General features: G+C 45.2%; 1 protein-coding gene across 3 annotated transcripts in view; it reads right to left on the minus strand.

Annotated features, from left to right (window-relative positions):
- Positions 1 to 24,712, minus strand: part of STRBP (spermatid perinuclear RNA binding protein) — a 49,524-nt gene extending 24,812 nt beyond the window's left edge. For all 3 annotated transcript variants that reach the window (XM_059486154.1, XM_059486156.1, XM_059486155.1), the window contains exons 1-3: positions 24,632 to 24,712; positions 2,603 to 2,778; positions 261 to 478 (exon numbers count right to left, since the gene is read on the minus strand). In XM_059486154.1, the coding sequence (XP_059342137.1) occupies positions 261 to 478; positions 2,603 to 2,605 (221 nt within the window). In that variant the 5' untranslated portion in view covers positions 2,606 to 2,778; positions 24,632 to 24,712. The remainder of the gene's footprint in view (positions 1 to 260; positions 479 to 2,602; positions 2,779 to 24,631) is intronic.
- Between the last annotated feature and the right edge of the window lie 543 nt (positions 24,713 to 25,255).

Below are 25,255 nucleotides of genomic sequence, written 5' to 3' on the forward strand. Positions count from 1 at the left end.
AGGTTTGTCTGCTAAATGCAACTTCACAGCATCACAGTAAAATAAGCAAAGAAATAGAGAGCAACTGCTGCCCACACTGGGCTTATTGCCATTCCCTGCACTCCCCCCACGTGCTCTGACATCAAAAAGTCCAAATATATCCCCCTCCTTCTATGAACATCCATCTGCAGCAGAGCCAGGTAACACTACGGCTCTTATTAGGAGGAAAGGAGCCATTGAGAGCAGCACAGGGACACGTTGTGAGCTGAGGCTTCACTCACTTGGCTGTGCCTTCTGCAGCTTCCTCCTTGGCTTCCACATCACCCTCGCTCTTTGCACACTTGTTCTTTTCATCCATCCAGTCAGAGACATGCTTAAGGGCACATTCTACTGTTGAGACCATGTTCTGGACAGCTTCAAGCTCCTCTGGAGATGGATAAATGGTTGAATGTTTCACCATTACGTGGCGGTCATCGTTAGCAAAAGATCGGATCGATCTCTGTTGTGGAGTGGGAAACAGGAAGAAAAGAGAACAAACTTACTGGAGCATTGAATGGGAATCCTGCCTGGCAGGGAGGGTGCAGCCTGGGCACAGCATGTGGAAAGGAGGGCAGGCAAGGAGAGATGGCTCCTGCTTTGTAAGAGTCATTGATACTGTCCAAATACAATTTTACATATTCTGGAAGTGCTGAGTGCAGCCACCTCTCGTGTGTTTATGCCAGGGACCAGAGCAGCACAGCTTGGAACAGGCAGCCAAAGAGCCAATCCCTCACAGGCAGCACAGAACTCTGAGAGGCTCAGCCACTGCACAGGGATTTGCAAAGGCATGAATGAAGATGAGAATAAAGAGAAATGGTAAGAGACTGAAATTTCTTTTTAAAAAACATTCAAATGAATAGGAAGACATTAGAGTGCTAATTAAAAAAGCCTGCAGTGAAACTCAGAGTCCTGAGTGATACTGCTAAGGGAGGTAAACTTCACTAGTTGGGTAACCTGTGCTAGGAAGTTTTGGGTTTGCTGCACACTATTCAGGTGAGACTTTTTGGATCTAAACAGTGCCCCAGACCAGCTGTGATCACAGCACAGACCTGTGGCAAGGGCAGCAATAAGTCTTGGTCTCTACAGACACATCAGTCACTGCTGAAAGCCTCCCAGAACAGAATCACCAGCCAAACCCCTCTCTCTGTTCCTCCTACACATTAAGCACCTTAATTAGGTGTCATTTTCACCCCTTTTTCATGGGTTTGTAGCTGTACCCACTCCTAAGGACACAAAGGGCCTATGAACAACCTCACAGGCCGTTAGGCTGGATCCTTATTAAGGAACTGTCCATGATTTCCTGGTTTATTGCACTCCCTGTGTCTCTTCCACTGAAGGTCATGACATCATTCCCTTCCTAATTTTCGTGTTCCTACCCAGGTGGATAATTTGGACAGTAACAATTCATCTGTCAGGGGCTGGTTTTATCCCCTGCAGTTTGATAGGCTGCAGAAGGCTTCCAGGAGGTCCCTCTTGTGGTTATCCACAACATGGATACAGCCGGGCTGCAGGGAAACGGCCGAGCTGCATTTACCAACTCACCCACCATCTTCTACCCTACAAAATGTCAGTTACAGCAGTGGAACAGAAACAAACTGCTAATTCCTAATTGTGAGACACATTTTCTTTTCTAATGAAGAGAGGCTAACAAGATCAACTTGTCATTACAATTCAGGCCAAAAAAAATGACAGAGTGGGACACTATTTAAAATATATTAACAACTCTGCTTTGCAAAGAGTTCTTTCTCCCTTTCCCTCTGTAACTGCTAAAAGTCTTGGTTTAGGTTTTTTTTTTTTTTAAATACAATTATAAACACACAGCCTATCTGCAGCAACCAGCTACACAAATGTTAGCAACTCTGTTTAAAATTTATTGCATTTATTCTCATTTCCATTCTCTCAATAAAAAACCTTAGAGGACTTAAAAATATATAAGTATATTTAAACTATTCTCCACTCATTGTTCAGCAGCTGAGTAGGTTCATTGCCTTTTTGTGAACACATTTCAGAATCTCACCATGACAATACTTCATACTTGCACATCTTTACAAATCCCACATCTCAGGGATTTCTATTTGCAGCTAAACCCAGGCAGATGAGCAGTGACTCCTCACTTAAACCATACACACCAGCTATATTTGGTACACACATTTCATCTACACTGCCACAAAGTGTGCACAGAGGCACCTTCAATCACACACACAGGGATGTGAATAATCAAAACTTGCTTTTGTCAGGTAGAGGTGGAAGAGGAACGTGAGCATTTGGTAATGAAATCTGTGAGTTCAAGGTCACTGATGCTGTTTGCTACAGCCTGCTAATGCTAGTTTTATTAGAAAACCTTATGAGCATCCCCCTTCGTTGGTATTTAATAATTCATGTACTGCAGGCTCACAAGAACACTCTTTGGCTTTAAGAGGCTGACAATACATCAAACCTCACTTGCTCTGCTCAAAGCACACAGTAGCATCCCTTAGTTAGTGCAAGGTCAGAAAATCCCCTCTTGGGTTTGATCAGGCCCCATGCAGGCCTGGCAGCAGAAAACACTTTTAATGCACCCCTGTGAAAGACAACAAATACCTACCATGGTTTGTTAGTGTTGCAGCTCTCTCTCCCTCCCTTTCTCCTTTTCCCTCCTCCTTGGTGTCTTTGCTAAGCACTGTTTTGCCTGACAGAACCTCTTCATAAGCCTCTCAGTCCCTTGACAGCTCAAGAGTTCATACGGCCAAGGTGCTCTGGGAGTCACTTTCTCTAATTCACCTGCAAAAAGAGAGAAACAATTTGAAATCAGCAGTGATGGCGTGTTGATTCCAGAAGTGCTGGATGCAGCACATGAGGCAAACCACTGATCAAAGCACCCCAGCTTCCAGATGGGACAGTCACTGATCCATTTATATCTGAGCAAACAGATGTCACTGTTGAAAGCAACTTTTTTGTGATGTGCCCACACACATGTAACGACTTTCCCATGCCAGTTAGAGCTGATCCCAGGGAGGTTTGTCAGCCACCTGGCAATCCCAGCTTCTGGGATGAGGAAGACAGGAAATCCAACATGGCAAACGTGCTCCATGTGAAACCAGCTCACAAAGTCTCAATTTTTGTGTTGCACGCACGTTAGGAATCAACAACTACATTTAATTACCAGAAGGTAATTCTCTACAGAAATCCTCAGTGCAGCCCTCAATCCTGAGTCAGGTGCTGCACGAGAACCAAGGCTTCAGGTTGCAATAACTGCAAGTTGTTATTTAAAGGCAGACAAGCACATTCTAACAAACTGCAGACGTCAGACTTGCAAGGAGCTGAAATCACCCACACCGCCTGTGCTGCCCATGCACTGCCTTTCCCAGCACAGCATGGAAAGGATCCTGCAGGAGCAGCCTTCTTGTACTAAACGGGGAAACAACACCAGCACTGGCACCATAAAACTGCAAAGAAATGCTCTGTGACAGAGAAGAGCACAAGAACAGAGCAGGTAATGAGAGAGAGTGAAGCATAAACTCACTGCACGGCAAGATGCTCCAGTCCTTGCAGAAAATTTCTGTTTTCCTTTCTCTACACATATTGTTACATCAGCTCTCCAGCAACATTTTGAAGCAACTGGAAACCCAGTCAGTGAATTTCTGCAGATTGACACACACATAATGTTTCCTTTTCTCCTGCATGCTGAACCCCTTCTCCAGCAACACTTTGCATATTGTGTGTCAGAGAAGCCTGACATTGTTAGAAATTAAAAGCATGTTTGGCAACAGCAGAGGGATAGGTGAGATGACTTGAAAGCTGAGGAGATACTTAAACCTGTGATGTGACAGGGAATAATTAAAATGTTGCATCCCACAGAGATTTGAATGTGACAGGGGAAAAGGTAACAGCAGATCCTGTTTCCCTATTTCCCTGGTTAGGAACAAATTAGGCAGGTTTACAGCACCAGTAGCCTTGGCAGCAAGGGCCTGATAGTTGCTTGTAAGTCACACCACTAAACTGAGGATGTAGAACTGGGTAAAACAAAAAGACAGACAAGAACTCTATGCAGGGACCTGTCTCCTCCAGCAGCTGAAAATTGCCAAGGAAGAAACCCCAAGAGAGTTAAGTGCAGTCATACTAAAAATACTTGGGAAAAGCAAGCTAATGAAAATGCTGACTGACCCCACTTCTCATCAGAGGCTCTGTGCCCACCAAGGTGTATTAACACTCCACCAGACTGCTTCCCAGAAGCAATCAACAAAGGGGATGTTCTTTCTCTTAAGAGATCCTGGAAGTCAGACAGGGGCAGCTGGGAGGAAAAGTAAGCAAAGATCACTGCTTTGGCAGTATTTATTTTGTGAACTAGTCATAAGCTCCTCCACACTCAACAGCCTTTCACCATCTCCAGAACCAGCCAGACTCTTTACAAGGTCGTTTTGCTTTTTAATAATATTAACTTGAGTCAGCAAATAGCAAACTAGAGAGACTTTTATGAGACACATTTCTAGATAATCTATTTCAAATTATTACTCTCTGCAAACTGAATTCCAGCTATCTTCACCTACTCTTCTTCCCTGTCACTCCCACATTTCACATTTTCGGTTTGTTATCTTCTGTGGTAGCTGTAACTTGGCAATTCCAGGCAGAGAGAAGGGCACTGGAATGTGTTGCTGACTTCAGCATATGCCCAGTGCAATGTCTCCAGACTCCAGCAACACTCCAGGCCGGCCTCCCTCCCATGACTACTGCAAGCTGTTGCTTATCAGCTCACCCAGGCTGTGGCAAGCAGATGGCCAGAGATAGGTGGCTGAGCAAGTCCTGGTGCTCCCTAAGTGCTGAGCAGGCTGCTGGCCAGAGGAGTCTGCAGACACTCACTGCTGGGGGCAGCCCTGCCTGCGCCAGGTGCTTCTCAGCTTCTTGAAAAATCCAAAACGGGCTGGAAATGAATGTGTCACAGCCACAGCAGGGGTTAATCTCTGCTGGGCTGATGAAGTGAAAACACCAGCACCTCTCCATACTCTGCCCTAGCAGTGTATGCAGCAGTGACTTGCTTTCTTGTTTTCAAACAAGTAAAGGTTGTTGGATGAAGGCATTTATGAGCTCTTTACCTGCCTTTTTTTCAGCAGTGAGTGGCTGAAGGCAGGGCACAGACAGATGAATTACAAAGGGATCTTTATTATAAAATTCAGAAAACTGGAAGAAAGTCCCAAAAATTGAGTCAAAGCTGATACACGATGTCTTCCAAGTCATTAACATCCTACGGATATTTCAGAAACACACATAGGAGTGAAACCCTAATTTAGTTCAGACTTTGAAAACATTTTCAACAAAAGCACTAAACAGGAGGGAGTTTACTATAAAAGTGCAGACACAATATACAGAATAAAGTACATTTGACAGCACACAGAATTAAATTAAGGAAAACCAAAATCAAATCTGCTCCAACCATATGGACTAAGGCAGCATAACACAGCTCAGCACCAAATACATCAGAAAGCATTATGTGAAGTGAGCAGCAATTCCATAAATCCAACAGCCTCATTCCACTACCAGACTGGATAGCAGGATATCTGCTCCTGCATCCTCAGGGAAGGAACAGTTGATGCTCAGACTAAAAAGCACAATATGTAAATGTGTTGCTGTCTTACCTAGGGGCAGCCACCCACACTTGCAAGGAAACTTGTACAGGAAGCTCCTTGCATTACTGAGACCTTGGTGACCTTGAAAAAGTCACTTCTGCTCTGCATCATGTGCCCCTAAAGTGTAAAACCAGGGTAAATAATCTCTGTCTCCAAACCAGGTCACAGTGGAGCCGCGCAGAGCCTGCAGTGTGATTTAAAATCACTGGGGATTTGACACATTAGAAATGTTATTAAAACACCGTGACAGTGTAGCAACGTTTCCACTAAACATCCCATCCTTCACAGAGGAAGTTTATGCTTTGGCTCAAGACAAGCAAAAAGAATTTGAGATGAGGCTTTTGTAGTAGGAGATATTGCTGCATCTGCAGCTGCATTCCCAGGGGACAGACAGTTAAACAGCCAGGGGTGATGAATTTGCTCAGCTACCTCAGTGCCTGTGAACAGGGAAGTGAAAAGGCAGGACAAACAGGTACTTGCATTCCATGGAAACTGAAATACCAGAATTAGGGTGCTCTGAGCCTCTAGAAAGGAGACATGAACTGTCTGGCACCCCAGTATCCCCTTGCAGCACCACCTTGCACAGAAGCATTACTGGTGCAACAGAGAAGAGGAAACTGGGGTCACTGGACACCAGAGCTCCAAACCCCTCACTTCAGTGAGCTGCTCTCCAGGCTCCTGGCCAGGCCAAGTAGAGCACCATGAAAATTGGTTTCAAATGCTCTATCAGGAAGGCAAATGCTAACAATATTCAGCCGAAGCATTAAACACCCTCCACCTTCCGAATCTACCCCGACCAGTGTCTGCCATGGGAAACTGCAGCGTGCAGACAGAGTTTATACTGACAGGGCAACACGAACAACAGAGGTTGCTAATAACAAAGCAGCCTGAGGTGCATCACACACAATAATAGAAAATAACTGGAATGTATACTGGTTTTTGTTACCTTCAAAAGTCAGAGTGAGAGGTTTGCAACTTCAAATTGGAAGTTTATTTTAGCCTCTGCTTTGCATTCAGGAGACAGGTAATTTTTCATCACACCACACAAATGCTGCTGAAAATATGTTGTGTTTTTCTGCAGTATAATTTTATTGCTGGCCTTCTGCCAAGAGTCTTTCTGGCAGCATCTCCCACAGTTGGAAACTGTGTATCTGGGTCAGAAAAGACAAGCCGCTTTTCAGAACAGCTCAATACATTTGGCAGAGATGCTGATATTGTAATTGAACTCTTTCAGCAACTCTCTTTATGATGTACCCAGACACCAAACAAAACAAGATCTGCAGTGTTGATTAATGTCAAAATAACTGACAGAGAAATATCAAAATAGTTTTCCTTCATGTTAAAAGTATCAACAAACCAGGGGGGGACAGATAAGAAATACAATTCATGAGGATTCAGAGAGGAGCAGAGAAATCTGCAAAATATGACTGACCTGTGCCTTGTGCAGATATTCACTATTTAAAATCCCAGCTCCTTGAATGGAACTTCCCCTTCCCCACACAAAGAGAAATCCTGGCCACTCAGAGTCCCAGCAGCATTGTGGAGAGCAGTGTCCTGTAACACTGGGACACACATTTAACAAGGCTCAGACTGCTTCCAGCAGTATGCTCAGCATCCAGTTTCACCTGGAGACCGTGTATTCATAGGAATTTTATTATTTTCCATGTAATGCATTTCCTGGCAAAGTTGCATCTGGGATAACATTTAGAAGGCTGGAATTTTCCATCCAAATGAATAATTACAAAGCAATGCTATAGTTAGAAGCTGAAAAGGTACTTCCTCTGGCAAACTTACACTTCATACAACACATACTGGAGTCTGGGATTACTCCTGCCTGTTCAGGTCTCATAATATTTCAGTCAAAGGCTCCTGTGCTCAGAAACCTTTTGGGAGCAGCCCCTGCCAGGCAGCCCTCACACCCAGCTCTAAGTGACCAAGACAGGGTAGGCACAAACTTGATAACCAGATCTGGAACCACAGCACATGTAAGCATCAGAAGAGAGAAATCAAAGTCACCTTCCAGGCTCCAGACTCTGACAAAGCTCCCAGTGCAAGGAGCACAGCTGCCCACTTGTCAGCTGCAGGAAGCTGCTGGAGAGCTCCTGGAGAGAATCCATCTGTGCCAGGGCGGGACCCTCGGGTCAGATGCAACTGAAAATCACTGAACACATGGAGGCCCCTCCACTGTGCAGTAAGGAGTGAAAAAAGAGCCAAAGGAAATCACACTGGTACAGGAATTAAAGAAGTTGAAGAATCAAAGGCATGCAATTGCTTAATCTAAATTAATGCATTAAGGTAAAGGAAACAGGGATGTGTGGAGTGTAGCTCATATTTTTAGCTTCTGGAAAGAAGGTGAGAAGATGGTCTAAGGGGAAATCATTACCAGCCTAACAGGAAGATTAAAAAAGGAACAACAGAGGCACTGTGTGAGCACATATGCAATCATTTGAGGAAAAAAATGCTCTATTTCAGATAGAATCACACCATCCAGTCTCAGAAAGAAATAGACATTAGTAGCAATAACTGCAGCTATTGAATTGTAATGTATAAGAAAGATAAGAGTTTTGGAAAGAATATAAATCCTCTTGGGACTGAACCTACTACAGACTGCTGAGGACAGGAAGGTATTCACCACACTCACCACACTCACCAGGTGGCCTTCAGAGCAGCACACCAGCTGCAGACCTCAAGGTATTTTTTACATCTCCCTCTAGATTTTTATCTGGCTTCACATTCCCTGAAACCTGTACAACCCCCAGCAGAGCCAGAGCTACAGAGGGTCTCTAATGAAATAATTTTGAGATTGCCTTCACTTCTTGGTATGAGTGTCAAGTTCCAAGACTGACTAGAGACAGACCAAGTGCAAAAAGTTTTACAAACTGGCTGCTGACACTTAAATAACAAATTGACACATGAACAATTTAATGTTTTTCCTGTTCAAACAGTAAGAAATATGCAAAGCTGAATTGCCTGTAAAACTGAGCACTGCAGAAGACAAAATATCTTAAAGAGTGCATTTCTTGGCAGGTGTCTTAAATAAAAATGTACAGATTAGATAGTACATAAATAATGAATAGCAAAGTATTCATTTGAGACAAGGCAGAAACCACCACTGGATTCTCAATCTGTCTGTGAAACATTGAACTGATTTGTGACTTGAGATACCCTAATGTTGCATTCCTGCTTTCCTGGCTAAACTGGTCAAAGGAAACATGAAGGTACTGTGCAGTCATAATGTGACATCCATGCTCAAAATCATCTGAAATTCTTAACTCAGACTGCATTCATTTACAGTTGAAATATTAACTAAATTAATAACAGAATTACATTACACTGAAATGACACTCACCATCTGCAATGTCATTTTCCCAGAGACAGAGCTGGTTTAAGCAAAATTCTGGATCTATGCCTGAAATGACATCACATTCTCCAAAAGAGAATCACAGTTCTGCCTCCTCCACCCAGTTTGTGCCATGCTGGGTCCTCACCACGCCAGCCCTGTCCTGCCTCACAGCCCAGCACCAAAGCCTTGCACATCTCTAGACTCCCAGAGACTCCCCAGATCCCTGGATTTGTCAGCACTGCCTTTACCTGCTCAGCTTCCACTGGTCCAGAAACCACCCCAGGAAACAGGCACGGTGTTGAGGAGATTCAGAACAGGGACATTCCTTCCCCAGCACCCTTCAGCTTCACTGAAATAGCTGCAGTGCCCCAGTTTCCTTGCTGCTGTGATTCATATCCCATAGAATATGGGATTCTGCAGGTGGACCCTAGCTGCAGCCCAGCAGCCAGCATGGGGGAACTGCTGCCAAGGAGGCAAAGGCACACTCATGGAAAGGGCTGGAAAGCATGGCATTCCTTCTGTGTTGGCAATAAATAAAATACCATTGCCACAAAAAGAAAGAGGCTGGAGCCCAAACTGTCCTACAGTAGAACTGGATCTGCTTGTATTGGTGGTTTGCACTTTTCGTCAGTTCCATGAGGCAACAGCCAAACACTTTGGCTCTGCTGTCTGTCCCCTGCTCTGCTGCCCAGGATAATGCATATCCTGGGAATTAGTCAGAGGAAGGAGAAAAGCAACATGGACTCTAAAGCTCTGCCTATAAACAAAGCAAATTTAGTAATTCTACAAATAACACAATGCAATGCATGTTTGAGAGTTGTGTTTTCCCAGTGTTTACATGAAGTGTCAAAGCATTAAGAAGTTTTTAAGAATAAATGTTCTCCTTCTGACTAAAATTTCAGTAACCCCCAACGGGCAAGTTTAAGGAAGTTTCTCCCCAGAATTCCTTCCCTGATGTCAATTATAGAGACCCTGTGTTTGCAGTGTTGCAAACCCCCTTGGTTTGCCTTTCAGCCAGTTTAAACATTCATGACTCTACTCTGAAATGCATTTTCTAGTATGTCAGTCTTGCTGCCTCAGTGACTTTTTTTTTTTTTTTTTTTTAATTAAAGAGAGAAGATTTAAAAGGATTTGGAATGGAAGATCACTAGACTCTGTGAGTATTGTGTAAAAAGCTCTTGTGCTCCCAGCCAGTGCACATCCTCCATCAGACTTTTCCCATGTTTTAGTTCCACTCTGACTCCTGAACAAGTTCAGGATAATTTTTTACTTCCTGACTAATTGGCTGTTTTGTCAAAGAACACATTGTCAAAGTTTCTCGGTTACTAAAACCTTAAGGTTTTAAGTATTTTCTCTTGCCATCTCTTGCCCATCCAATCACATTATTTTAAGTTTGACTCAATGTCACAACATGCAATGCCACAGAAAGGTCTGAAACACAATTTGTAACACAAATCTTGGGCTGTTTAGGGAACAAATTTGGCTCTTTTGAAACCCTTGAGAACTCAGCACCCGTTCAACAGAGCACTGGGCTTTGTCACTGAGGAACTGTACCCTGGTATCCATTTTCAGCCTCAGAACACAATTAGTTGCTTCAAATGCATTATAATCCTACCAAAAGATTTGAATTAGGTTACTTAGGCATGAAAGCTAGCAACAATATCCATCAAAGTAAAACACCACACCAGCCTGAGATGGCAGAGAAGAACTGTCATTTGTGACCCAAGTCCACCATGGGCCTTGGACAAGATCTTGGAGTAGGAAGTCTCAGCTTGGCTACGAGAAAGAAAAAGACCCACAAACATATTTAGAGATGTACAGAATTAGTAAATAAAAACAAAAGTCCTATTTCCCTGGAAAACCATGAGTCTAAAAATATTTTAGATGGGCTCAGTCCAGCATCCTCTTGCCTCAGCAGACCTCCACTGCACGCATGTGCTGTCAGCTCTGCCAACTTCACTTGCAGAACTCATCTATTATTCCCCTCTCCAGTTCACATGGCACAGTACAGCCATGGAAATGAAAAGAAGGATGACTTTAGCAGGGACCATCACTGGTGAAATGCTCAGTTTGTAGACCACAAGCTAGGTTACAAAATTAATTTCTCAGCCTAAGTTCTGTATATTAGTATTATCCTTAGGAACATCCCGAGATAAGTAATGAATTCCACAGACTTTTTTTGTTTGCTAATTTTTAATAGGCCATTGAAATTTTAAAAAAAGAAAAAAGTTAAATTAGGTGTCTAATACTGTATTCTCCAGTATCTTTGGAGAACAGAACTGTGCTAAGTAATTGATCTCAAACTTGAGAAGCTACAGTTAATCTTTTTTTATCTTTTGAAATTCAAATAAATTCTGGGGGGAGAAAAAGGGGCTCCCAGGATAAACACACCAATCCCAGGTGGATGATGTTTTTAAACCACAGACACAACTCAGCTGGTTTGGCCTCTTCCTTTACATTTCCTACAGGGCTATGAATTAGTTTAATTTCTCTTTATAGATAGTGATGTCATCTCCATCATGCCACTCACAAGATCACTAAAGACACTTCCAGCTCTTCATTTGCTAAAGAAACTTCCTCAGCCTTTGCATTCTCCACCAGACAACACACCCTGTCCTCCCACCAGCATCAAGCAACCAATCTCTGAGCAGCAAAACAGGATCAACATCTTGGGAGGCACCACACTTGCCAGGAGCTCCAGGAAGCCCCTTGGGCAGGGCAGGGACCCCATGGGCAGGGCAGTTGCCCCCAGCCAGGCTGGCACACACACCAGGATGTGGCACAGCTGCTGCAGCTCCTCGAGCAGGGGCAAACCCCACTTTCGCTGGGAGAGCAAACAGCCTGACCAATTGATACCAGCATTCCAAGTGCTCTCAGCCTTGCAGGGACATCAGCTCTCAACAACAGACCACTCTCTCCCCAAAGCTCCTTTCATACACTAGAGCTGCTAAAAGTAACACTTGGAATTAGTGTCCAGGGAAAGACTAGAGAAAAACAATCACAGTTAGTTTATTTTGGGCCATTAGCTGCAATTTGTGTCTGGCCACTTCAGTTCCCCCAACAACAGAAAACCTGCTGTGCCTAAATGCAACACTGATGGGGTTTATTTTATTTCTCAAAAGGAGTTGCACTTGGGAAGCCACAACCTGTCAGGGTAGGAGAGCACACGGTTCCGGATGCAGAGGCAGGATCAAAAGCAGGATTAGAAACCAGCTGCCACAGACTGAGGGTGTTCTCCTCAGGTGGGCAGAGAAACAGAAACCCTTTCATCCTCAGTCCAGATTAGAGTGTAAATGTTTTTATTGCCTGCTTAGCCACCTGTGGAAATCTGTGTCCATGTCAACACCGTCATTATACTGAACTCTGCTCTTGTCAGCACAAAAAACCTGCCTGGTTTTCAGTCCAAAACTACACTTTTAGGGATATAAGAATGTGAGATTATAATGCCATCAATCTATCCTATTCCACAGTTAAACAGAATTCAACTCTATAACCTGATGCTTCTGTGTTAGTGAAAATAATCTTTTTTTAAAAAAACCAAAAACATAAATACTTTGTGCACTGAAAGAGCACTTGGTTCTGCTGGTTTATGAGGTCTTCACTTTGCACAGCTCCTCTGTGGCGGAAACAAAAGTCCTTGTATTGGGCTTTCTCAGTGATATTTGCAAACTCCTACACTTGCTGTAACAGGGTGTTCAGAAACAGTTCTTACTGGCCTGGGAAAGTCAGGTCATTATTTATTAACTGCAGAAATACATTGAAGAAAACAATAACAAGGTAAAAGAACATTCTTGCAAAGGCTTGTTGCTTGTTTTGACATAAACAGAAAGTAATTAAACCTAGCTAACTCCTTTCCACTGAGCATTTTGCTCCAAAGCATTTATAATTCACACCCTGCAGGACCAGGAACACAGCAGCAGAACCACCAGTGCAACACTGTCAACAGAAGGAAAGGCTGTCCCTGAAATTCAGTGGACAAATACTACCAGGCAATTTCATGCTTTACCAACACAAAATCCAGAAGTTAAATTTAGAAGCATGATTTCTGCAGACATTCAGATGTTTCTGTTCTAAATTTTCCAGAAATTGCAAATTAAAACTTGGCAGACCTTAAAGTAACCCAGCACGTGTCTTGTGCAATCCAAATCATGGCCAGTCCTAGTACTCTGCAAAACTGTTAGGAAAAAAACCCCATGCCTCTCACCACATGGATTCAGACAAATGACAGAGACATTCAGTTTATCTCTGTGCTAAGAACAAAACTTAGGCACTGTTTTTTCCTCTTGGAATATTGCCACGAGAGTTAAAAGCTAACAGAGGAACCAACATTCTGCCCACTGAAGGATAAGCACAGTTTGGTGAATAACACCACTTACAGAGCTGCAGTCCAACTGGTTGTGGACAATTTTTCCCATTTAGCATGGGGAGAATATACTGCATTTCTAGACTGATCTCATTCCTGAATACTGCAGTGAGATATCAAAACATGCAGGTGTCACCAAGGTGCTTTGTGGAACTGTCAAACCCTGCAAAGTTTCTGCAGCGACTCAAGAGATAAAGCTTGTTTTTCAACTCCACAAAGAGTAAATTGAATAAAACACCTCAGAGGTAACAAACCAAAGAAATCTTGGAAATTACTTCTCTGTCTGACAGAAACCAGACAGGACTGCCCACCCTCCTCTTGCTAACCTGGGGGAGATGGCAACCTCCATGCTGGACTTTAAAGGAGACTGAAAAAATATTACGCAGTCTTTTCTATTTTGATTGCAGTTACCAAGTTTCACTGTACTTCTATTAGCAAAAAAGCCAAAATCAGATCTTAGATACTCAAGAATTTCACAACTCTTCAAACATCACTTCTCTCATTGCTGTGATAGGTGTAAATGTTGTGTTGTTTGCATGGGGAAGAGACCCCACTGCCCAAAAATTCAAGTGACTTGCCCAGGGCCACAGTAACTCAGTGGTAGCATTGGAACAGTGTGAGTTTTTCATTTACAACACACACCAAACATGGAGCATCCTCTTCCTTTTCTAGCATTCCCTTTCTAGCATTCCTTGGGCTTCACTAGTTTAATTTGACCAGACACTGCATTCCTGGCTGCTTTTGCTATTCAGTCTCTCTTGCAGGATCCTGGGTTCCTCACAGGTCAGCTTGGCAAACTGTCCCAGGAAACGCTTGACAACAATTACCTGTCCATTCAGGAGAGTCAAATTAGCAATTCAATACCTGAATATGGTATGATTAAACTCAGGAATCTAATTCACAGTGTGTCCTACTTTCAGGCATCAAATTTTTTGAGCACTGTGCTCTTTTGAAAGTCAAACTGACGAGGACTCAGGAACCTTGTGTCTTTTCCAAAAGAGCCCAGTGGAGCCCCTCTTTTGTCAGGTAGCAGGACACACACAGTCTGTTCTCAGGAAGAACAAGCCAAAAAACAAGAACATTTCAGAACACTATGAAGGGGCCTGAGCCATTGTGCAAGACAAGGGGAAGCTTTGCAGGCAGCTCCTCAGCACTGAGCACTCTGCACAGCACATTCTAGCACATCCTTGGCTTAGAAGAAAGGACCCAAAGGCACTCTTTGCCACTTGCTTTTTCTAAAGCTCCAAATGACAGAAGAGCAGGCTGTGGAGGAGAAGGGAGTTTCTTCTCTCTCTCAACAAAACAACAAAATAACCAGTCAAAACCCAGCTTTCACATTAGATACTGAGTGACCATCTAAAACACCCAAAATCAGATGTAAAGGATGGAGAGGGTCTGAGAGCATCTTCTTACAAACCAGGAAAACCACTGGAACCCCCAGCTGAGCAGGAGTGCATGGCTTCCCCTGCCTGCACCCAAACCAGACCCCTTTGGACTGCTCCACATTGAGCTCCAGCCATCCAACAGCAGTTTTTAACTCCTGTAGTTATTTCAGGATGGCTACTTTGATCTTTTCAGGAGATATTTCAAACTTCGTTAGAATATTATCAGCTACATCGATCACCTAGTCCAGCTGTAACAAGAGGAGCACAAATAATGAAAGCAGAGCAAGGGAAAGAAAGGAGAGGGGAAGTACAGTAAATGCTGAACTCCTCAGCTCTCTGCCAAAATTCAGTCTTCTATAGACTGTGCATGAGACTTGCTACTGTGCTGTGTGATGAGGGCAAAGAGAACTCATTGAGACAAGGTGCACCTGCTAAAACTGGCACTAAAACCAGGCAGCTACTGCAAATCAGTGGTCCCAGCACCAGCAGAAAGCAAGTCTTTGTTCTTCTGGCACAAGAGGACTCCTTTACTGCGAGTACCACATACAGATCAAACATTTATAAGCAAGAGAAAAGCTAGCCAAGGGATTTGTATTAAAATAAAGATTGCAGATCGCAGTGTGAAAGAAACAGGGAACGTACCAGTGAGTCCCATGCTCAGCCCAGCTCTCCCTGAGCAGTCCTTCCTCTGAAGGAGAGCTGCAAGGAGACAGCCTGAGCCAACAGTTTCTACAGCAACTGCAGAAGCACCAGTTCAATGATATTCAAACCCTGCAGTAACTGCAGAAGCATCCGTAAATGGATACTCCAGAAGAAATATTTGACAGCTTCTCCTGGACTCCCTCTGCCTCCCTGGGCAATCCATTGATCCCAATCAGCTCAGCCCAACTGAGGAGTTGCCCATTTCTCTGCAAATGCTTCTGAATCCTCTTTACCCTTAACAGTCTTGCAGCACACTTGCTCCCCTTCAAAACTTCATGGAACAGCCACCAGAGAAAGTTTTGTAGACAGTGCTGGAAGGATGAGTGTCCTCATCCTGCAAGGGAGAGACCAGTGCATCCTCATGTGGTGCTGCTGCAACTCCTCACAGAGGCTGGAATGCTGTTATGACAGTGGCACAGGGCTGCTGCTGCACCACTAAAAGCACACTTGGAAGCATCTCAAGAGGAACCAAAACAGAGGCCAGTTACCACCCAACTGCACAGAAAGAGCAGATCCATTTATAACGTGGCTATTTTAACACCAATCTAGAGACCATATTAAGGAACACTAAATATTTCACCTATACACTTGGTAAGTTCTAAGAATTGTAATTTACTGAAGGATGTTTAGGGCAGGACATCTCTTATTCCCCTTCTAAGAATCTGCTGTAATAAATCACAGCACCTCAACAGTCACAGCTTCATCGCTTCCATATTGCAGGAGGTTTTCCATAAGTCTGCAGTGTTACTTTGGATCACACTGAAACTTGGCATGAAGCTCAGGCTCCTGACCCGCAGCAAAAAGTTAAACAAAATTGCTCGTTTGTTTTTAAAAGGGTCAGGAGGTTTCCAGTTTCAGGCTCCTCAGTGTTTGGGGTGGAAGGGAACAGTATCTACAGTCACAACTCAGGGACATTCAGTATTCAACCCCTCTGCAAAGAATGGGCTTGATCAGAGACCTGTCCAAGATGCACTTTGTAAGCTGCTCTCTTCTGTTAGTTTATTACATAAGGCCACATCCACAAAACCACATTTTTGGTCAAGAGATCACTACTTAGATAGTGCTGACTCCCAACTACCTGCTTTAAAAAATATCCTTCATCTCCTGAGCTAACGAAAGGAAAATTACTGAATTCCCTGAAAGATAAAGCAGACCATATGAATATATTCAGTGTAAAAGACAATCTCATTCCCACACTAATGGTAGGAGAAAAGAAACATGAAAGCAAAAATATTTTGGCTTTATATTCATGCCTTTTATCATGATTTATCCAAACAACACAATCATTGTGACGGTTGTTATTTCTAAAATATGAAGAACTATGAAATCTTAAGTGGAAAAGCATTTTATAAGTTACTAAAGTATAAGCATGCAACGATGACTTCTGGATCAAATACATTCCTTAGCAGGCCAGTTTTGAAGGAATAAAAACTGCCGTTCCAGACAACCAATTTTAAACACAAACTAAAATTTTAGAAGTTATTTATTTAGCAACTATGAACAGTGTCAGGTTCCACAAAATTTGCTAAGACTGAAAATTCAACTAAATTTTTAAAATTGTTGAAAACTCCCCAGTTACAGGAGGTTCTTATGTGCCTCCAAGGTGGGAGTCATGATTCTTTTCTCTTACACAAATTTAGACAACTGTGTTCTCTCTTCAGCCTTCTGGCCATCTGTAGAGATGAGGAGGTGTGTACAGATGTGGGCTCAGAGCAGAACAAGCTACTTCTCTGAGCTCATATTTTTGGCAGTCACCAATTTCACCCTCACCCACCAGAAGCAAAGAAGTTATCAGTTTTGTCTCCCTGCCCTTTTCCCAGTATTTGCCTTTCTTCCTGGCTTTTCTAGAGCACCTGTCACCATATTTACCAGAGTACATTTATTAGTGATTTTAAAATAACAGTTTTGTGAGACAGGAAAGCATTTCAGATCTTTATAGGGGGAACTTCAGACACGAAGAAATGAAATTGTGTGGTAAGTCTGCAGCAGAACCTGAAAAGAGGCCAAATGCTGCCCTAATCAATACTTGCAGGTTAACTGCCAGACATTCTTCACTGGAACACAGTGTTGCTCAGTGCCTGCTGTTGAATAGCTTTACCCATTTCCAGTTTTGGAAGCAGTGCTCCCAGTTCTCCTACGCCCCATCCCCGCGTACCACACTGCAGTTCAGCCCCGGTGATGCTCTTTAAGGTCACCCAAATGGCACAGCTGAGCACTTTAAAGGAACAGATTAAGTCTCTGCATGATTGAAGACTTGGAGAGCACGACTGGGTAACCAAAGAAGCCCTAATCTGTTTGCCAAGTCCAATTACCTAGCCATCAAATCAAGAGATCATGAAGCATTAGGACACGGAGTAACTGCTCACCAAACAGTTTTAGCTCTTTGAAAAGATGACACTCACTGAGAGCCTATGACATGCAAAAGGCATCCTTCAAAGCACAGGTGGGGAGAAATCAGTTCTTGGACATTTATGTTTTCCCTTTCTATCTTCTGTTGAGCTACACCAGCTATCAGAGTACAGGGGAAGAGATTGGGACTGGAAGAACAGTCCCGGTCAGAGAGTAGGAATCCAAATGCTCTGAGTTTCTGTTTCCTTGAAATCCCATCAAGTATGCTACTTACAGCCCCATGTTATCCTACTTAGAGCCCCATGTTTGCTGTTTGTTCCATCATACCACAGCCCTCAGCTTTCCAGTGGCTGTGCCTGTTCTCCAGTACTCCACTCCCTGGAGTCACAGGCTGCACACCTACAGCTTCCCCTTCTACTCCAGAGTCTTCCATTAAAGCAAATCTCTTTGTTTGAGACATACAGCAATCAGGCAGAGCAGAGAAGAAAAAGTAGAAGAGCATCAGGAGTGTCACAGAGCAAACTTAGCCCCTATACCTGGAGAAAAAGAACAAGTTTCCATATGCAAAGAGCTGTCCCTTTCAGCACAGCTGTATCAAAAATAGGAATAAATTACTAATCTATCTCCTTGTCTTCGTACTGGAAAATGGCTGTCTTCAGCCAGCCCCAGCATCAGTCACACCTGTCAGAACATCACACAGCTTCCTCAGCTGGGAAAACCAGCCACACAGGTTGGGCCGCTGCCACCGCGGCCAGGGAAGGAACAGCACACGAATGGCTGTCATGTGCATTCAGCTTCAAAATGATCAAACCTTAGCACACGTTAGTGAGCACTTCCACATCACTGCTGTGATCTGTTTCATGGTTAACAGAGACACCTCCAGCCAGTCCCACAGACCTTCCCTACACAAGGTGCCGCCACTGGACCCTTGATGATCATGCTCCTGCTCTGTCAGAAATGCAGCACCAGCTGACTGCCATGAGGCAGCTAACTCAAATGCTTTTTATTTTCTTTGTTAATACAAGTTTCAATTTGTTTGTTGAATGGATCTATTCATACTCTCCCACATCATGTGTTTGGTCCAATTGGTCAGTGTCTTGCTAAGCAGGCTGTAAAAAGACCTTGTCAATCAAACACCTTTACTCAGGTATATACCAGCTGGCAAGTTTAAAACATCACCTATTTCAACAATGGCAGCTAAATTCAGTGGAGTGCAGCTTTTTTCCTTGCTGAATTTCAGTTTCTTTAGTGAGCAAGATACCACATTTATGATTTCATGTTAGTTCATGTTATGAAGAAAGATACCATGTTTATGGAGAGGGCTAAATTGGGACCCAGCTTTGGTTGCTACATCCTAAAAAAAAAAAAAAAGCAGGCCTGCAACAAGTGAAAAAAACTTTATGCCTCCTTCAAGATCAACCATGACTTGCCACAAGCCTGTTATGGGACCTACCCCCTGCAAAACAGCGACAAAAAAGGATGCATTAATTTCACAATATCAGGGGAACTATGGTAAACAATTTTTTGGCAAAATCTTGCTAGAAGGAATCAGCTGCTGTGTGCCCAAAAACCCATGCCACAGCTGAGGCCTCCTCAGGCTCTCGAGGGAGAGTTTGAGTTTTGCCAAAGCTCATTTCTGGAAGCACAACGAGCTGCACAGAGGTTGTGGGGCCGTGCTGGCCTTTCCACAAGGCAGATCCTGCCAGCTGAGAGCTGGCATTAGGGAACATTTGCTTTAGGGTCATCATCACTGAGCCCAACAGCTCCAGAGGAACATTCCCCCATGGAACATCATCCCCCTGTCTCAGGGAACACCAAAGACTCTTGAGGGCCCAACACTTTAAGACGCTGTGCCAACACTCCAATCTGCTGTGCTGCAAGTAAAACAAGAAATGTGTTCAAAGTGTCTTCCCCCACAAGAATCAGAGGAAAAAGAGAAAAGTACAAGGTCCTAAACTCAGCCTGCCCTCTTCTGCTCCTACCAGGGGGCAATTTCTGTGGGGCAACATCCATTTCTCACCATTGAGTTCATTTACTGCCAAGCCAAATGCCAAGGTCTGCTTTAAAATCTAAATGAATTCTGGTTCATAATATTTCTTAAAGTTTGTGACATCTCACAGCTACCCACGAGTAAGAGTGTTTTTCCCAACCAGATACTCAAACATAAAATTTTTCAATAAAGACAATTTAAACTAAATGCACAAAAAGAACAAGAAGCAGCAAAATTTAATTTACTGGCATAGCCATACACACCCCAATTTTATTTTCTTTTTAAGCATACAATTAAGGGTAATTTAATTCCCCTGTGTAGGCATTACATGAAAGAGAAACATTATTGTAAGAAGAGCTCAGTACTGTTGGTACACAAACCTTACGACAGATAAATTAGACCTTAGGAAAACAGCGTATAATTTACATTTTGTTATGTCAATCACCAGGAGCATCTTGGGGCTCTGAAATAGCACACCAAACCACAACATAAGGGAACTAATGTAAATCAGCACATGTGGCAGGACCACTCAAGTTTCCACAATCCAAAAGAGCCCTAAAATGGATTTCATAAGATTATTCCTCTTCAACATCCACTTACACCTTTAAGTTTCCAAGAGGTTATGACAATATTTTACTACAGAAGAGTTACAAAGTTTTGCATAGTTATAGAAAAATCAACAACATAAGACCACAAGGGCATAGGGTTTAGTAATTAATCCCTGGTCTTTATCACTGGAGAAGCCAATGGGCAGATGTGCAGGTGGCCCAGAGAAACAGCAGCCTGGCTCAGCTGCACAGCAAAGCCAGCCCTGGGTTAGTCCCACAGTTCTTGGGTTTCAGCAGCAAAGGAGGCACAGAGCAGCCCAGGGCTGTGCTTTACATACCTTCACAAACAGCAGAACAAATGACACACCCTCATTGTGTTCTGGGGCTTCCCCTGTAGCCAGCACCTCATCCACATCCTGACACCACACAGGAAATTAGAGAGGTCAGGATGTGGATTGCACAGCAGAGCTAGGAGCACAACACAGCAGACCAACGTGGGGTGGGCTCCAAGAATTCTGTCCCCTCTTATTCCATGATGACCAGAAACATAAGGTAATTTAGCTACTAAATAAATAAAGTCTAAAAGAACCAGAGTGCAAGATGTTTACTTGCTCATATCATTCGTAAGAATTGCTCTGCAGGTTTTTTGTTAAGGAACATGAATTGAGGTTTTCAAAGAAGCTAAATAGGAACACTGTCCCTCTGTGAGCTGACACTGACACGAACTGTGACACTGTTTTCTGTCATCCGTGCTCAGTGAAAAACTTGCACATGAGAAGGAAAAACTACACAAGTGCCAAGAACTGCAGAAGTACAACTGGAAAAAATACTGTTGTTGGCCTTGAAGCTTATATCAATTACTGCTTTTAACAAAAGATAGCAGCAATGCCTTTCAGATAAGGCTTCTCTTTCTAAAAATATCAAGTACAAAATTTCTGTTTGTCAAATCACACCGCAATCACAACAAACATAGTCAAAGTATAGTTTCTACAAAAGGGTGTCTATTTTTCTGTTCTTTAAATCTCTTAACAATTTTTTCACACTGCTTTAAACAGGAATTTTCCTTTTGATTTCCTCACTGCAGCATATTCAGCAGCAAAGCAATCTTCACTTGCCAATTCTGCTGAGCTACAGCACATCCAGGACACCACACCAGCCAAGTGCTCCTCATGTGGCTGCTCAGAAAAGTCCTCGTTCTCTAGCACAGAACAAGGTAAGGCACAGACCCCAAAATGCTGAAGTCTGCTGTTGGCATGGTGAGAGACACCATAAACCTGAACTCCCCAGAGAGGTGCAGACTGACCCTGTGCATCCTCACCTCCCCAGCATTTCCCTCAGATCAGATCAGATCATCCCAGCACCTCCCTCCACCAGCCCCGGGTGTCCCCTCTCGCAGCCCAGTCTGTAAATACACAAACTGCCACAGTTCTGCCCTTTCCACAGTGATACCTGGGCACACTGGCCACTCCAGGCGTACGTCCCTCGCCCCAGGACAGAGTTCCATGCTTTAGCAGACACTTCCCCAAGCATGTTCACGGTGCCTTTTCACACACTCAGAAGCTTGTTAACCAGCCAGAGCCTTTCCCACTCCCCCTTTCAAGCCATGGATATGCTCTTCAAAGAGCTCTATTTACATGCCAGGCTACAAAGCAACGTGGAAAAACTGCAGCTTTTATGATTCTACAGTGAGGTTTTTCACAACATGAAGCAGCTTCTTAGACTACTTTTTTTTACTTCTTTTTTTATTTCCAAACAAGATTTCACTGTTCAAAAAAAAAAAAATCTCAGTCCACCCACAGGCTTTTGAGGAACATTAACAGAGGGGCTTCAAAAGAAGAGAGCTCTGCGACCTTAAGCATTGCATTCTGAATGAACATCCATGGAAAAGCTGCGCACAAGGCAGAAACAAGAGTCACCAAAACCCACATATCCACACTGTTTAAACTATTTCTCCCATGTTTAGGTCTGTCATGGCTTGCCTTATGCCATCTTCTGTTGTACCTTCCCAATTGCTTACTGTCTTCTCATTTACTTCTGAGCCTTTGTTTTGAAACCAACTGTGTCTGAAATTGCTTCTCAGACAAGCCACAAAGCTGGGTTTGGTCACTTCCTCAGCAACACTGACACCAGTTATCCATGGGGCTCCCCCAGCCCCCAACACACAGTATTTCTATGTAGAATCTTTCTCCAGTTCCACAAGAAATCCAGTCCTAGTCCATTTCCACCTCGTATTTAGCCTGTCAAGCACACAAAGCTAGAACTGGCACTTTATCAGCATCTTCTCTGTCCAGAGATGAAAAATGCTGCCAACAGTTAGTAGAAACAACGAGTCTGGATTAACAGCCCATGCAAAGAAAGCCCTTTATAAAACCAGGACTAACCAAACCTGCAAGACTAAAGATTCTCTTTGAACCACACATGCCAAAGCAGCACCAGACTGGCACCATCAAAGGTGAGATTCTGAGGAACAGAGCCCCGAAAACATGAAACCCTCACTGTTACCAATGCTACCCTCTCTTCTCCACATCTCTGCCTGCGTTCTACACAACATGGAGCAAAGGAAAATGGTTGGAAAGCTCCAGACAGAAGACAATTCCACATGCCAAGAACTTCCAGAGACAAGTCTAACCTCCTGAAAATGACCAGGAATTTAGCAGAAGCTACAGCCCGCTGCAGTCTGCTGACACAGATTTCTCCTTCCTCTACACTGGCAGGAAATAACCACAGCCCAGCTTGCACACCTTCCATGGAAGAGGTGGGCTCCTTCAATCCTTGGAAAACGCTTCTGCTCTTCAGAGAGAGAACAAGGACCTTGAGCAAACACAGGAGTACAGCAGTGCAGCCTCTCCAGAGACACTGCCCAGCCTTCCTCGCTTCCCATTCCAAAAGTTTTGTTCTAAGGCCTCCCCTCCAAGGAGCCAGCCCTGCTCCGTACTCCTTCCTTCCTTCCTCTCGGCCACCACGGCTGGCTGCTTCCTATAGGTCTCAAAAATGGTTACCATGTCTTTAAAAATCAAAGAAAACTAGATCAAGTTTGCAAATAGTCCTTTCTTCTCCATTCTTTTTAAAGATGTTAAAGTATTCTGCATGAATGGAGGAAATTATTTTAATTCTCTGTCTTTACCCTAGAAGGCCAGGCTTCAAATGTCTGCTAGAACACAAGTATTTTAATTTAAGTTAAACAGCCCAGCGATTTTAATTAAGTTACAGTTTCATAAACATTTTTTGGAACTGGACATCTGAAATGTGATGTTCTGCACAATAATGCCCATTTAAATCTTTCTTTGCTTTAACCACATTCAGCCTTTCTGAGTTGTCACCACAAAGTACAATAAAACTTTTTAAAACTGTTAACAAACTGGAGGACACGGATACAGAAAATAATTAATTCCAATGTATCTTGGACCCCCCACATTACAAATTTTCTCTTCTGCCATACTCTGTACAGGAGCTGCTTGGAATGCTCACTCTCTTCTTTCTGTAAATCACAAGGCAGCATTTTCAGAGCCACGTAAATAAATAATAAGACATTTAGCCAGATAATGCATATTTCCACTTTGACTCAAAACTCAAGTTTTGCTCTACTCAGTGGCAGGCATGTGACTCCCCGGTTATCCCTTCCACATTCTCACTTCCGGAAGGGATAGCGGGTTAATGATTACAAAATCCAGTGCAAAGCAAATACAGAATGAAGGAGGAGGAAAAACCCAAACAAACCGTGGACCATAACACCGATGAGTGTGCTCGGAGCCGGGAGCCTGCCCGGGGCCCGGAGGGCGCTGCACCGACACCGACCGCGCCGGAGCCAACTTCGGGCCGAGCCCCGAGCCCGGCGGGAGCCGCCCAGCGCGCACCTGGCCGGGACCGCCCGGGGACACCGCGAGCAGCGGCCCGGCCCCGCCGCACCTGCGCGCCCCGCGGACAGGTAACGCGGACAGGTGCGCTTCCCGCGAGCAGTAACGCGGCCGGCGGACAGGTACCGCGGACAGGTGCGCTTCCCGCGAGCAGTAACGCGGCCGGCGGACAGGTACCGCGGACAGGTGCGCTTCCCGCGAGCAGGTAACGCGGCCGGCGGAGGGGCGGCCCCCGCGCACGGCGCCGCCGAGCCCCGAGCCCCGCACCCCTCCCCGCCGCCCCCGCCCGCGGCCCCGCCGAGCCCCCCCGCCCACCGCGCCCCTCCGCGCGCGCAGCAGCGCCCCCCGCCCCGCGCCGCCCCCCGCGCCGTGTCCTGCCCTTGCCTCCTGCCCGCAGTGCCCGGTGCAGTGGGAGGAGCGGTGCCCCGGGGACGGGCCGCCCGCCGCCCCGACCCCTCCCCGCCGCCCGCCCGCCTCACCCCGCTCGGCGCCGGCCCCGGCGCTGCCCCGCGGCCCCGTCCCGGCTCCGCGGCCCCGTCCGGCTCCTCCGGCTCCGCAGCGCCGAACGGGGCTGCGCACGTGACCGCGCCCCGCGCCCCCATAGGCTGCGGCTGCCGGGCAACGCGCGCCCGCCCCTTCCCTGCACCTGAGAGCGCCCTACGCCAACTGCGTACGGGGTGCCGCGCCGCCCTGCGCCGGCTCCGTAGCGCCGCGGACCCGGCCGTTTCCTGCAGGCCGGCGCAGCCTTACGGAATCGGCGTAGGGCGGCTCGGCCCGCCCCGGCTCTCCACCTGCGGCCGCTGCTCCCCGCGCAGCCCGCGCGGTCCCGCCCGCCGCCTGGGGAGCGGCGCTGCCGCTCGGAGCGCTCCGTGGCCGCGCGGTGCGGGAGCGGTTGGGCCGCACCTGGAAACGCCGCTTGCGTAGAGCCCCTCCGAGAGGTCGATGTGTGTTACGGACTCTCCGTAGTGTCGTCAGCGCGGGCGCCGCACCTGAGGGCTCCCGCCGCGCTAACGGCGTAGGCGCGAACGTGCCGGGCGCAAAGTGCGCAGCGCTGAGTGCACGGGCTGGGCAGGTGTGTGAGGGCAGGGCGGGCCCGGCCCCGG

This window comes from Ammospiza nelsoni, chromosome 20 (assembly GCF_027579445.1).
Source record: "Ammospiza nelsoni isolate bAmmNel1 chromosome 20, bAmmNel1.pri, whole genome shotgun sequence".
NCBI classification, from domain to species: domain Eukaryota; kingdom Metazoa; phylum Chordata; class Aves; order Passeriformes; family Passerellidae; genus Ammospiza; species Ammospiza nelsoni.